Source organism: Scyliorhinus canicula, chromosome 4 (genome assembly GCF_902713615.1).
Source record: "Scyliorhinus canicula chromosome 4, sScyCan1.1, whole genome shotgun sequence".
Taxonomy (NCBI): Eukaryota; Metazoa; Chordata; class Chondrichthyes; order Carcharhiniformes; family Scyliorhinidae; genus Scyliorhinus; species Scyliorhinus canicula.
The window spans coordinates 55,663,830-55,677,976 of NC_052149.1; the positions used below are offsets into that span (position 1 = coordinate 55,663,830).

At 45.3% G+C, this 14,147-nt stretch overlaps 2 protein-coding genes across 5 annotated transcripts in view; one reads left to right on the forward strand and one right to left on the reverse strand.

Moving 5' to 3' along the window:
• The window catches only part of elavl4 (ELAV like neuron-specific RNA binding protein 4), a 116,554-nt gene extending 112,882 nt beyond the window's left edge, over positions 1–3,672 (reverse strand). For all 4 annotated transcript variants that reach the window (XM_038794292.1, XM_038794288.1, XM_038794290.1 and 1 more), the window contains exon 1: positions 3,580–3,672. In XM_038794292.1, the coding sequence (XP_038650220.1) occupies positions 3,580–3,651 (72 nt within the window). In that variant the 5' untranslated portion in view covers positions 3,652–3,672. The remainder of the gene's footprint in view (positions 1–3,579) is intronic.
• Positions 3,673–4,101: 429 nt separating this feature from the next.
• Positions 4,102–14,147, forward strand: part of agbl4 (ATP/GTP binding protein-like 4) — a 1,113,401-nt gene continuing 1,103,355 nt past the window's right edge. Inside the window, exon 1 of the mRNA XM_038794298.1 lies at positions 4,102–4,525. Within this exon, the coding sequence (XP_038650226.1) occupies positions 4,501–4,525 (25 nt within the window). The 5' untranslated portion in view covers positions 4,102–4,500. The remainder of the gene's footprint in view (positions 4,526–14,147) is intronic.

Sequence of the window (14,147 nt, forward strand, 5' to 3'; positions counted from 1 at the left end):
AACAAAAGAGGTGAAAGTAGGTGGCTCTTGTGGAGACAATATGGAATCAAAAACTTTGCTCGTACACAAATGTTTACCAAGGTTGTGAACAATCTGGTTTAGTCAGGAAGCAGTTGACGTCAGTAACAAAGGGATGAATAAATTGGCTTCAGTCTTCCCATTGTTGAGCTGAATTAAACTAAGGCCCATCCACAACTAAATGATGAAGAAAAACCCCAATAGGTCAACAGCAGTGTAGCAAATGAACAGGAGATGAGCAGCATCAACAGACATGTGAAAGCAGCCCACAACTGAATTCAGCAAAAAAGGACCACGGGATTGATTAAAAAGGGGAAAATACAGTACGAAAGTAAGCTTGCAGGGAAGATAAAGACTGGCACTAAGAGTTTCTATAGATACGTGAAGAGAAAGAGATTGATAAAGGCAAATGTGGGCCCCCGACAGACAAAAACAGGGGAATGTATAATAAAGGACAAAGAAATGGTTGAGCAATTGAATACATAGTTTGGTTCTGTCTTCACAAAAGAGAACACAAATCAGATACCAGAAATGTTGGAGAATGAAAGGTTGAGTGAGAGAAATGGTGCTGGGAAAATTGATGGGATTGAAGGCGGATAAATCCCCAGGGCCTGATAATCTGCATCCCAGAGTTCTTAAGAAGGTGGCTCTGGAAATAGTGGATGCATTGCTGGTCATCTTCCGGGATTCTACAGACTCTGGAACACTCCCTGCAGATTAGAGGGTAGCTAATGTCACTCCAATATTCAAAAAAGGGAGGTAGAGGGGAAACAGAGAATTATTGACCAGTAAGACTAACATTGGTAGTGGGGAAATTCTTGAATCCATTATCAAGAACTTTATAGTGGAACATTTGGAAAGGAATGGCAGGATCCATCAGAGTCAGCATGGATTTATGAAGAGGAAATTATGCTTAACAAATCTGAATTCTTTGAAGATGTAACTAGTACAGTTGACAAGGGGGAGCCAGTCAATGTGGTATATTTAGGCTCTCAGAAGACGTTTGACAAAGTCTCGCATAAGAGATTATTGTGCAAGATTAAAATGCATGGGATTGGGAGAAGTGTATTGAGGTGGAGAGAAAACTGGTTGGCAGAGAGCAAACAAAGAGTAGGAATTAATGGGTCCTTTTCAAATTGGCAGGCAGTAACCAATTTATTCACAATATATATTAATGATTTGGATGAGGGAACAAAATGTAACATCTCAAAGTTTGCACATGATACTAAGTTGGCGGGGGATGAACTGTGACGAGGGTGCAGAGATTCTACAGCATGATCTGGACAGGTTGGGTGAGTGGGCAAATCAATGACAGATGCAGTATAATTTGGATAAGTGGCGGTTATTCTTTTTGGAAGCAAAAACAGGAAGGCAGATCACTATCTCAACGGTTGCAAATTGGGAGAGCGGAGTGTGCAGTGGGACCTGGGTGTCCTTGTGCACCAGTCGCTGAAGGTAAGCATGTAGGTGCAGCAGGCGGTAAAGAAGGCTAATGGTATGTTGGCCTTCGTTGCGAGAGGTTGAGTACAGGAGCTAGGATGTGTTGTTGCAATTATAGAGGGCCTTAGTGAGGCCATACCTGGAATATTGTGTGCAGTTTTGGTCTCCTTTTCTGAGGAAGGATTTTCTTGCTCTCGAGGGAGTGCAGTGAATGCTTACCAGGCTGAGTCCAGGGATGGCGGGACTGTCGTATGAGGAGAGATTGACTAGGTCAGGACTGTTCTCGCTGGAGTTCAGAAGAATGAGGGAGGATCTCATAGAGGCTTATAAAAGGGTAGATGCAGGGAAGATGTTCCCAATGATGTCCAGGGGTCACAGTCTGAGGATTCAGGGTGAACCATTTCAGACAGAGATGAGGAAATATTTCTTCACCCAAAGAGTGGTGAGCTGTGGAATTCATTACTACAGGAAGTACTTGATGCTAAGACATTGAATATATTCAAGAGGCGGCTAGATATAGCACTTGGGCTGAATGGGATCAAAGGTTATGGGGAGGAAGCAGGATTAAGCTATTGAGTTGGATGATCAGTCATGATAAATGGCGGAGCAGGCTCGAAGGGCCAAAAGGCCTCCTCCTACTTCTCTATGTATTAAAAATCACTTGCCACAAGTAGGTTTCAATGAAGTTACTGTGAAAAGCCCCTCGTCACCACATTCCAGCACCTGTTTGGGGAGACCGGTACAGGAATTGAACCCGCACTGCTGGCATTGTTCTGCATTACAAGCCAGGTGTTTAACCCACTGTGCTAAACCAGCTATTTAAATGATATTGTTGAGAAGCAGCATGAAGATGAGGCAGTGGGATACCTCTGAAATAACAGAGCAGCGAAAGGAAGAGCCACTGCTGGAACTGTTCCCACTGTGATTGAGCAAATAAGAATATGACCAACTAAAGGGAGTCACAATGAGCTGGGCAATGGAGGAAAATGGCAAGACTGACTACTAAAGACAAATGTCAAGGACGGACAATGCACGATGATCACAAGGGATCAACAGTCTTTACAAAGTTCTGCTGATGAACAGATGCTTCCTGTACCCGTTGTCACTTCCAGCAGAAAATCGGATGCTCCAAAATTACGAGGCAGATTCCATTGGGTTTCCCAATTTAAGCTCAAATGGACAGGCATATTTTCAAAAGGAATACTTTACAACTAAACGAAATACGCATTGTATTAGGTAGGATTCTTAGGACGAACAATTACTTCAATCTGAATTCCTTGAGAATTTGTTACTACTCCCCTCAAAAAGGCGCATAAAGTTTTTCTTTCATTGGGTCAAATTTGGCGCCAGATCTCGAGTTTTGGCGGTTTTTTCCGACAGTAGGCGGGTAAGAACGAAAACATTTCCCGATAACCGGGATTTCTGACCTTTCATGTTAGTCGGCGGAAAATGGTGCGCTGAGGAGCAACGGTGTGTAATTTGCATCAATCGTTGCTTGCTGGTGTGACTTTGTACAATTTTAACAAAAAATAGTCGTAAATAATTTGAAAACATTCTCCCAAATGAAACTCACTTTGTAAAGTTGTGTGGGTCGTAGAAAATGGCAGAATTGAACAAAACAATTGCTTAAGATATTTATTTTCCAAATTCTCCGGTTTACTACACAAGCACGCGATATACCGTGCTGAGGTTTTCACACCATCTCAGCAGGCTGTGAATCCCTGAGGTCTTTTAATTTTTTAATAAACGGGATATCTTTCTCTGGGTATTGAATGACCGGTTTACAGGTGTACAGCAGAGAATAATTAAGAGCCGAATAGGGTCCCAAAGTCTCATTAGATTTCACCGTGCTACTTGTCTTTCCTCAGAATGCCATCAATTCCTATGACACTGTAAATAATGATTGATCTGTTTGCAAACAAACTCCCCCCACCACAAAATTAAACCATCGTTTTTTTTTAGATGATCCGGAGCACTTAAGCTCAACGGCTGAGCGTCAAACTTTTCAACACTGGGTAACTGGTACAAACCCCCCCCCGCTCTCCCTTAATTTTTTGTTTTGCTTTTAAATTGAAAACCGAATACAAACGGTACCTGGAGATTATACAGTTTTTAATGTACCTGAGTTTTTAAACGCATCCTCCTCGCTATCTTGGCGTACTCTATTTGCATGTGAACCCGCTCAGGCGTCATCGAATGTAACAAAAGCCGACACGAGGCCCCCGCCCCAGGAGCCCCCCTCCCCCCAGTCACTCAAGCTGCAATGCCGTTTGCAACCGCGTCGCGTTCGGCGATGCAAACGGAGCCCAAACCGATAAAAACCCTGATGCGGAGATGCCGGCGTTGGAGTGGGGTGAGCAGAGTAAGAAGGTCTTACAACACCAGGTTAAAGTCCAACAGGTTTGTTTCAAATCACTAGCTTTCGGAGCACCTCTCCTTCCTCAGGTGAATCACAGCAGTGCTCCGAAAGCTAGTGATTTGAACCAAACCTGATGGACTTTAACCTGGTGCTGTAAGACTTCTTACGATAAAAAAAAACCCTCGGCACCTTTCTCACTGCGTTTTTTGTTTTGTTTTTTTTTATTGCCATTAAACACGACAGCTTGCAAAAAATAAAATGGTCACCAATGGAACTTTGCCATCACTTTCCTCTCCCGAGGACCGATTCTCAGTTTTATTTATTATTGTTAAAAAGGGAGTTTTTCAGTCCTGGGGGCTGCCTGCCGGCCGGCTTGGTGGCCAGCGAGCACCCGAACGAGCGTCTGAGCTGCAGCCCCCCAGATCAGAAAGAAAGGCGCGAGCTGGCGGATCTTTTATTTTTAACGGTCGCCTGTTCGATGCGCTCCGGGACACGCGGCCGCCAGTCGAACGTTCGAAGCCTTGTTTGGGCGCGTGCCGCAGATTCATGTTCTCCCCCCAGCGTGACCGCCCAGCTGGCTGTCCTCGCTCCTCCTCCACCTCCACCCTCTTTGGCTGCCAGTCAGTCACCAAGGTAACCAACTCAGCGTTCGGGTGGAGGAATCTAGGAATTGTGGGATTAAAATGGCGGACAAGAGAAATGATTCCGGTGTGTAAAGTTGCTTGTTTGAACTGTTAATTGTTGGTGCGGTCATATTTTGCATTGGTAAAATAGCCCGTAATTACCTTTCGCGCACTTTTGGAAAAGACTTAACCAGTACGTTGTCAAATAATGAATGCGGTGGGATGGGTAGTCTGTGGCTCCGCTGCAATATCCTTGCTCAATCTGCCTGTATATACAAAATGATTTACTTTATGTTAAATGAAACGTCCAAATGACCCCAAATGTTACAGCAGAATGTTTAAATTGTGAAATAAAAATAATAGCACTCAGTGAGTGAACATTGGTAAAATATACCAGCACTTTTTAATTTTTTACAGTTTAGTTCACTGGCATTGATAGATGCATAGAAGATACCTGTTCCTAATTTAAGGATTGGCATAACTCGTTATTTAACAAAATTCAAGATTACAATAGTTAGGAATCAAAAACCTTTTCTCATATGCGAAGGCAAACGCATTTGTTCAAGCAAACTGATAAAGTCAAATTGATTTAAGAGTAAACGGTGATCATTCAGTTATGTGTCACGAAACTGCTGATTATCAACATCATGTGGGTTACATGTGCCCTTAACGTTGTTAGAAAATGATCAGCTGATATGCCACAGGAGAATCTGCATTTGAATTGCAGTACTGCTACAGTGGAAATATCTCTGGAATATGTGGTTTGCCTAATTTTGTGGGCACAATAGTGTTTTTGTTAATGTACCTTTCATGCAACCAAATTTCACGCTTACCTTTTATTGCATTTGGTTGTGAAGTAAAAGGTAAAGTCGTCATAGTCCCAGGTGCCCATAGGCTGCTTTCCCCTTTGGAGGAGGAGAGAACTGACTGGTGGTGATCATCACACCTCGGGTGAGGGACAAGGTTGAGAAGGCGGGCCTTCATGAATAACCACAAGTTAGTACGGGAATTGAACCCTTGCTGCTGGCCTTGCTCTGCATCACAAACCAGCTGGCTAGCCAAGTAAACTAAACTGGCCCCCAGAAGTGTGAAGTACAAAGTCTTTAAAAACTGAGTAAAATAACTAAATAATATTATTTGGTAGAATTTCTTCAAATTCAAAGTTTCTTAATGACTTGGGGAGTTTTGGGACAATTTCTATACTATTTTCATTTATTATTCACATTCAGTACTCTGTACAAATGTAGAAACTAACAAAATAACATAATTAAATTACTTGGTAGTATTCCTCCAAATTCAAAATTTCTTAATGACAGATGGGTTGTGGCTGTCTATGTTGGATCCTTCTTTGAATAATAGAATTTCTTTGCCAATGGCATTAAAGTACAGTGTGAAGAATAAAATAATTTTAGCTGTCCTAAATGCATGAATTTGCACAATCTGAACTTAGTTTCTGATGGCTGTGCATCCAATGCAAACCTAAATGCTATTTTGCACTCTCATGTGGATGCTACAGGGATGCCTGTTACGGGAAATTAAAAATATATTGGTTCAATCAAGTGTTCTCTTCTGAGTTGTAGCAGAATAAAGGGAGTGTTGTTTGACCTGGGAATTTGATAATGTGGATGAATGGTGTTCACCAGGACCAACCTCCTTTGATCAAGGGAATATTTTACCAAGAACTGCAATTAAAAATAAACATTACGTTATAAGTTCTCGAGTGAGCAGCTAGCTCAGGTAAACATAGGTAGGATACAGGAAGGGAATACTTGCTAGTTTTAAGAATACAATTATATTGCAGCAAGACAACTCAAAGTCAGTGGTGACCAAATACAGTAGCTCCTCTAAACTTAAACATTGAGTTCATCAAGTTGATCTGAAACTTTTATATGTTGATTGTGGCATGAGTGTGTCTGAAGTTTTGACACTGTATGTGGAGTACATGAGCTCCCATTTTTAGTTTTTCTGTCATTTATATAAGAAAACTGCTTGTATGTTGCTTGTTCAAATATACCTGAAATTGGCTAACATGCCACCAATGGAAAGTGCAAAACTCTGAACAAAAGATTATCTGCACCCATTTGGGCTGGTTTAGCTCACTGGGCTAAATCACAGGCTTTTAAAGCAGGCCAGCAGCATGGTTTGATTCCCGTACCAGCCTCCCCAGACAGGCGCCGGAATGTGGCGACTAGGGGCTTTTCACAGTAACTTCATTGAAGCCTACTCGTGATAATAAGCGATTTTCATTTTTCATTTCATTTCATTTAAAACTCTGAACAAAAGATTAGCTGCACCCATTTAACAGGTAAGTGACAACAACATTTTGTTAGATTTCCTTTCTCAACTGTCTTCGCAAATTAAAGTAGGTCTTTTGCACTAATCTCTCCAGTCAGGAATGTTTGGGATCAAATAATTTTTGGATTTTGGAATTTTTTGGTTTGCGAAACACATTACAACACCTAACCAGAAGCATTTGAACTGCAAAACACATCAGATGAAAATACTTACCTGAAACCTAATATTGATATATGAGTAATAAGAACTGTTGTACTTATCCCAATTCTGTATCTTCCATGTTTCCATTCCCAAAGTACTATACTAAAATATGCTCGTGATGTTGAGGGAAGAGGAGATGCAAGTCAAGTAGCACTTGCATTACTGGCAGCACAACTAATTAAACATTTAGTAATTTGGACACAAATAGTTTCACCAGAATTACTTGATGAAATGAGTCACAGTCAGTTGCTGAACATTCTGGATCTGAAAAGTGCTTGGATGCTCTACCTGTCTGGTTTGCCAGCCTGTTTATTTGTCAAGATAATGTCACATTTAGTGCCCTGATGATCACCTGAGTAGGATTCTGCAATGTTGAAAACTAAACTAAACAATGCATGTTGCTGGACAGTTGTACAGTTTGGTCTTGTACTGCAGCACCTTGGACAGTTTGATCAGTATTGGTGATGACAGCTCTTGTCCAGTGGCCAGTTGCACTTGCTGAAGCTCACCCTGATCCTGTAGTTTTGTAAACAATTGGATTGGTGCTGTTTGTATTTCTTGCTCCAGAGATGGGCACAACAAAGGTCAATTCCTACGCTGCATTTTTTGAACCAATGCATTGCTGTAGACATCTGAGCAGAATCTGAGGAATTAACCAGGGGAATGTTGCAGGAGAGCCCTGGGCAATTCAGATTTGTTGTTCAAAGAGGCATTGGATATAGGTATTGAAATTATCTGACTCCCATCTGAAGGCTGGATAACACTGCCTACATTAATAGGCAAGCTGGCAGCGAGCTGAGCCTGAGCGCTGGATTTATTAACTTCTTGTAGCTGCTGTGAGATGGACATCAGCTGATCCGATCCATTATCCTCATCCGGTGGACTGATTTGCTTGGCTCTGCTCAAAAAATATCTGGACAACTTGTGTTTCTGAACAACGGCTTTCCAGACTGGAGAGATGACAGTGTATAACCAACAGCAAAATTTTAAACTGTACATACTGGGCAGCATGGTAGCACAAGTGGTTAGCACTGTGGCTTCACAGCACCAGGGTCCCAGGTTCGATTCCCCGCTGGGTCACTGTCTGTGCGGAGTCTGCACATTCTCCCCGTGTCTGCGTGTGTTTCCTCCGGGTGGTCCGGTTTCCTCCCACAAGTCTACTTTAAGCTGAGACTGCTGGATCATTTTCATGGAAATGATCTAGCAGTCTCAGCTTAAAAGGGTCTTACTTTCTTAGATGGTTCTATGGAGGACTAGGAGTGCTTGGGCCTGTGAACACTCCTGGTGTCAACCCCTTGTTAAGACACGCTGGGCGAGGTGTGGTCAGTTCCAGCTCCATAGACCTTGGAGTCCCAACAGAAGTGAATTAACCAATAATTTAATAATTTTCCTGAGTTAACCCTTGACTGCTCCAGTGAGTTACAGGTACCAGATTTGTAAGTAAAACATTAACAAACTGCATATTTATAGCAAGAGTAAAAGATGAACATATAATGGAAATAATGGAACAAAGAAGTGTTGCAAATCATCGGTGAGTTCGGATCTGTTAAGGACTACCATCCATTAGAACTCCCAGACTGCATGTCTTCCTCTGTGGAATCGTCTTCACACAGGAGATTCAGTCCTGTCGGTCTGTGCAATTCTATTATGCGACCACAGGTGCACTCTCAGGCTTACTGAGATATCACTGGAGTTTTCAACCTTAGAGATTACAGCAGATTTTACATCCACTCTGCCTTCCATCTGCTTGTCTGATCCCTGTGCAGACATTCTGGCTGTATCATGAAGAGAGTTCTCAGACTAGGCTTTTCCCAGCCATTCAGACAGAGGATTAAACTATTACAGACTTGGTGGGAGAATCTGTTCACAGCCTTTCAAAGTAGTAGTCCCCTTCACAGGTCTGGCTACTGCCTGCTGTCTTTTAAACAGGAATGCCCCCCACAGATCTGGCTGAGAGCCTCTTAAATCGCCTGACAAAGAGAGGGTGCCTTAAAGATGTTTCATACTTGGGTCTTTCACAGAACTGACAAAATGGGGCTTCTCCTGTTCCAGAATTTCTGAAAAGCTCCACCAATCCCAAACGAGAATCGAGCCAAGGCCCGGATATCAAATAAGCTGATTTGTTGCTTGCCAAGTCTATCAGCATGACATCACAGACTATGCCACAGAGCACACTGAATCCAAGAGATCTGCTGGATCACTCCACATAGCAGCTTGCAATGGGGTGGGGGAGATATTTTAGTTTAAAATCAAATGTCTGTGATTTTAAAACCAACCAGCAGGACAGGCATTAAAAGAGAAACACAGAACAGACAAGGGTTTTAGCAAGTTCCTTCCATTGTTTAACAACGGTACTGTCAGCTTTACTGATTGGAAACTGCTTTATCGATCCTTCCTGTGAAGTCAATGATTCAATATTGCTAAAATTTGTCGAGCTTGGAATCTATTTCTTTGCTGTTCCTTTTGCTCTTGTAAGATTATGGTTGTGGTGATTTGAGGTCAGTCATCTCAGCCCCAGGACATCATTGCAGGAGTTCCTCAGGGATAGTGCCCTACGCCTAACCACCTTGAGCTACTTTATCAATGATCTTCCTTCCAAAGTAAGTTCAGATGTGGGGATGTTTGCAAAGGATGTTTGCTAATGTTCAGCACCATTCGCGACTCCTCAGACACTGAAGCAGTCCACGTGCAAATGCAGCAAGACCTGGACAATATCCAGGCTTGGGCTGACAAATGGCAAGTAACATTTACCTCTCACAAGCCAGACAATGATCATCTCCAATAAGAAAGAATCAAACAATTGCCCCTTGACATTCAATGGCATTGCCATCATTGAATCGACCACTGTCAAAATCCTAGGAGTTATCATTGACCACAAACTCAAATTTAACTAGCCATATAGAGCAGGCCAGAGGTAAGAATCCTGTGGCAAGTAACTCCCCTCCTGATGCCCCAAAGCTGACAAAGCACATGTCAGGAGTGTGATGAAATTCTCCTCACTTGTCTGGTTGTGTGCAACTCCAACAACACGCTTGAAGCTCAACACCTTCCAGGACAAAGCAGCCTGCTTGATTGGCACCCCTTCCACAAGCATTCACTCCCTCCATCCCCGACGCACAGTAGCAGCAGTAAGTACCACCTACAAGATGCACTGCAGGAACTCACCAAGGGTCCTTAGGCAGTACCTTCCAAACCCATGAGCACTAGCATCTAGAAGGACAAGGGCAGCAGATACATGGGAACTCCACCACCTGGAAGTTCCCTTCCAAGTCACTCTCCATTCTGTCTTGGGAATATATCACCATTCCTTCACTGTCGCTGAGTCAAAATCCAGGAACTCCCTAATACCACATGGCATCAATACCACATGGACTGCAGCAGTTCAAGAAAGCAGCTCACTACCACCTTTTCAAGGAAAATTAGGGATAGGCAACAAATGCTGGCCTAGAAGCCCACATCCCATAAAACATGAATAAAGAAAAGATTCTCATTGCTAATCATCTAGTTCTTCGCAGGTGAAGTCAGGACAAGAACAATAGAGAGAAAGCATGTTCATATTACTGTGGAATCATGTAGAACATACTCGCATTCTCTTTTGTATGAATGTGGTGAATAATTGGCCATGTGATGGCGGTGTGATGGGCAGGAGCCATACCCGGAAGTGAGTGGCTTTCCAACCTCTGGGCTCGCCATCCTAATACACCGAATGAAATGGCAAATAAGCCATTTGGGAGGAGAGGGTGGGCTGAATCTCCAAGGTAATGAGAATTTTGCCCAATCAGTTCTGGGGTGGGGGGCTAGGAGAATCCGGCATTGACATTGATTGTTGGTTGTGACCTGGAACAAAATCACGGTCAGTTATCTAAAGGGCCAACTGACGCAAGGCAGAATCAGGTGATCCAGCAAATGTGTTCAATCAGCACAGTTCCTCAGATGTTTGCAGGTAATATGTATCTGTTTAAGCTTTCTCTGAAATATCCATTGTTTGCCACTGTTCACAGGTGGCATTCAACTTCAACATTAACAACTTTCACTGATCGTGGCATTGAAGATCGTGGCATTGAATTGTCTAGTTAGTGTATATTCCCTTCCAGAGATGCCCGAGGCAAGTGAGCAAGGTGAGAGGTGGGGTGAAAGGTCACATCAGACCCTAGATTTGATAAGGATGCCCTCTGGGCTGTGTCCACTTGACAGGAGCTACTCATGCCAGCTGATGGGAGGATAACATATCTGTTGATAAGACGTGCATCCTGGAGAGAGGTTGCTGCGGAGGTCAGCAGCATTAGGTCAGTGCGACACACTTGGACACAATGACAGAAGAGACTCAACCATTTCCTGAGGTCTGCAGGGTGAGCCTTCCAATGGCGACCATGGAGTGAGCAGTCTGCAGGGTGAGACTTACTGGTAGCGGCCATGGAGTCAGCGGCTGCACATTTGGTAGCTCCCGCTGGAGGTTGAAGTTTCTGGTCCATTCCCCATCTGAAGGGTGGAAGTTTGGATGGAAAGAGGCATAGGAGTGCCAGGAGAAGGTGTAACTCCTCTGGTGTGGCTGGTGCATAGATCCACGAAATAGGAGTGGGTTGAGAAGAAAGGAGTTGTTGGAGCAGGAGAGTCTTTGAGGTGTGCCACAAGTTAAGATGGCGGAGGGCAAAAGGGTCTGTTTTGCCTGCCTAGTGGTCAACAGAGCCAGCTGGTGGATTTTTAAATGATAAGTTCAGCCAGCAGAGAAGGCAGGCCCTGGAGGCCGCTCAAAGCAGGGATTGACTGAGTGTAGCAGAGGCTGGAGTCCCAGGGACAGGCGATCCAGAAAGTGGAGCAGGTGGTGAGGGAGCACGAGGAGCAGCTCACCTTGTTGGTGACCGAGGTGAGGGTGATGCAGGAGACCCAGAAGAGGCTGAAGGAGAAGGTGGAGGATCTGAAGAATCGCTTCAGAAGGCAAAATTTGAGGATTGTGGGGAACCCCGAAGGCATCGAAGGTGCGGAGGCCCGCATATATGTGACCGAATTGCTGGAGAAGCTGATGGGGGAGGGGCCTTTGACCATCCTCTGGAGGTCGACAGAGCACACAGGGCATTGATGAGGAGGCTGCAAGCGGGCGAGCCACCAAGGGCGATGGTGGTGTGGTTGCTCTGTTTCTTGGACAAAGACAAGATTCTTCAGGGGGGGTCAAGGCAGATGAGGAAGTACACCTGGGATGAAGAACGAGCTGCGGGTGTACCAAGACCTGAGTGCAGAACAGCCGAAGAGGAAGACCTAATTTAATCGGGTCAAGGCTGCCCTCTTCAAGAAGGAGTTGACGTTTGGAATGCTGCACCCAGCAAACCTCTGGGTGACTTTCCAGAATCGAGAATACTATTTTGGTACGGTTAGTTAACAGGAACACAGAGGTGGGGGTGGTCAGGGGGTAGGTGCAGGGGAGAGGAATGGAGCTGTTTTGTTTGGTAGACGGGTGGCTGCTAACAATGAAATTAAATGAAAATGAAAAACAAGGTTGTGGTTGTTGTGGCACAGTTGGAAAGGGAGTGATGATGGTGAACATCCAAGGGTGGGCCTGGAGGGTGGCATGATACGGGCCGGGGGCTGGCCCAAAAAAGGATATGATTGATCGGCAATGGAGGGAGGGCCGAGGAGCATCCCCCCTGAGCAGGGTGGGTACATGGAACATGAGGGGACTGAATAAGCCGGTCAAACGGTGATGTGTGTCCGCGCACCTGAGGAGTCTTAAGGCAGATGTGGCTTTTCTACAAGACATGTATTTAAAGATTGGGGACTGGACAAGCTTGATTAAAGGATGGGCAGGTGTTTCATTCGGGACTGGGTATGACGACAAGGGGGCAGGCGGTGTTGGTGAATAAGCGGGTGGCATTCGGAGGTGGAGAACATTGTGGCAGATATGGGGGGCAAGGTTCATGATGTTTATTAATGGGAAGCTGGAGGGGATGCTGGTGGTCCTGGTAAATATTTATGCCCCAAATTGGGATGGATTTATGAGGCAGGTGCTGGGGAGGATTCCTGACCTGGGCTCACACGGTTGATCATTGTGGGGGGGAGGGGAAATTTTAACATGGTCATTGAGCCAAGCATGGACCAGTTGAGCCCGATGTTGGTGAAGGTGTCGGCGGTGGCAAAGGAGCTGAAGGGATTTATTTATGGGGGGGATGACCTATGGAGGTTTGGGAGGTCGAGGGTGATGGAATTTTCGAATTTCTTCCATGTCAACCGGGTGCACTCCCGGATTGTCTTTTTTGTGGTGAACAAGGCGTTGGTTGCGGGGGTGGTCGATTCGGAGTATTCTGTGATTGCGGTTTTCAGACCATGCGCGCACTGGGTGGATTTACAAGTGAATTGGGGGGGGGGGGGCGGGGGCGCTCCCTCCGCCCACAGGGGAGCCTAGATGTGGGGCTGTTGGCGGATGAGGAGGTATGTGAGATGTGAGCGGGTGAGAGCCTCCATTTGGGAAAAGTGGAGCTGAACGGCACTGGGGAGTTCACGGCCGCCATACTGGGAGGCACTCAAGACTGTGGTTCGGGGAGAGCCTATCTCGATTCAGGCACAGAGGGAGGAGGCGGAACTGGCAGAGATGGCAAGGCTGGTGGAAGAGATTCCGAGGGTGGACAGTAGGTATTCGGAGGCCCAGGAGGCAGGGCTGTTGAGGGAGAGGCAGAGGCTCCAGATGAATTTGGATTGGTGTTCCCGGGGAAGGTGGTACAGTAGTTGCGGAGGGCCACGGGGGCAATATAGGAGTATGGGGAGAAGGCGAGCAGCGTGTTGGCCCACCAGCTTAGGATACAGGAGGCGGTGAGGGTCATTGATTGGTAGAGTGAAGGACGGGACGGGAAGAACGGAGCTGGACCCAGTGGGGGTGAATGGGGTATTTGAGAAATTTTACAAGAGGTTGTATGAGTCGGAGTCCCTGGCTTGGGGGGGGGGGGGGGGGGGGAGAAAGAGATGTGGCGGTTCCTGAATGGGTTAGAGATTCCCAGCATGGACGAGGAGTTTGGTGCGAGGATTGGGGATTGAGGGAGGTGATAGAGAATAGGAAGGTGATGCAGGCAGGGTAGGGCCCGGATGGGTTCCTAGTTGAATTTTATAAATAGTTTGGACTGGGGCCATTGCTGGTGAGGGCAAATGAGGCTAGGAAGAGGGGTGAACTCCCTCCTACACTGTCGCAGGCATCCATCTCCCTGATACTGAAAAAAGATAAGGATCCG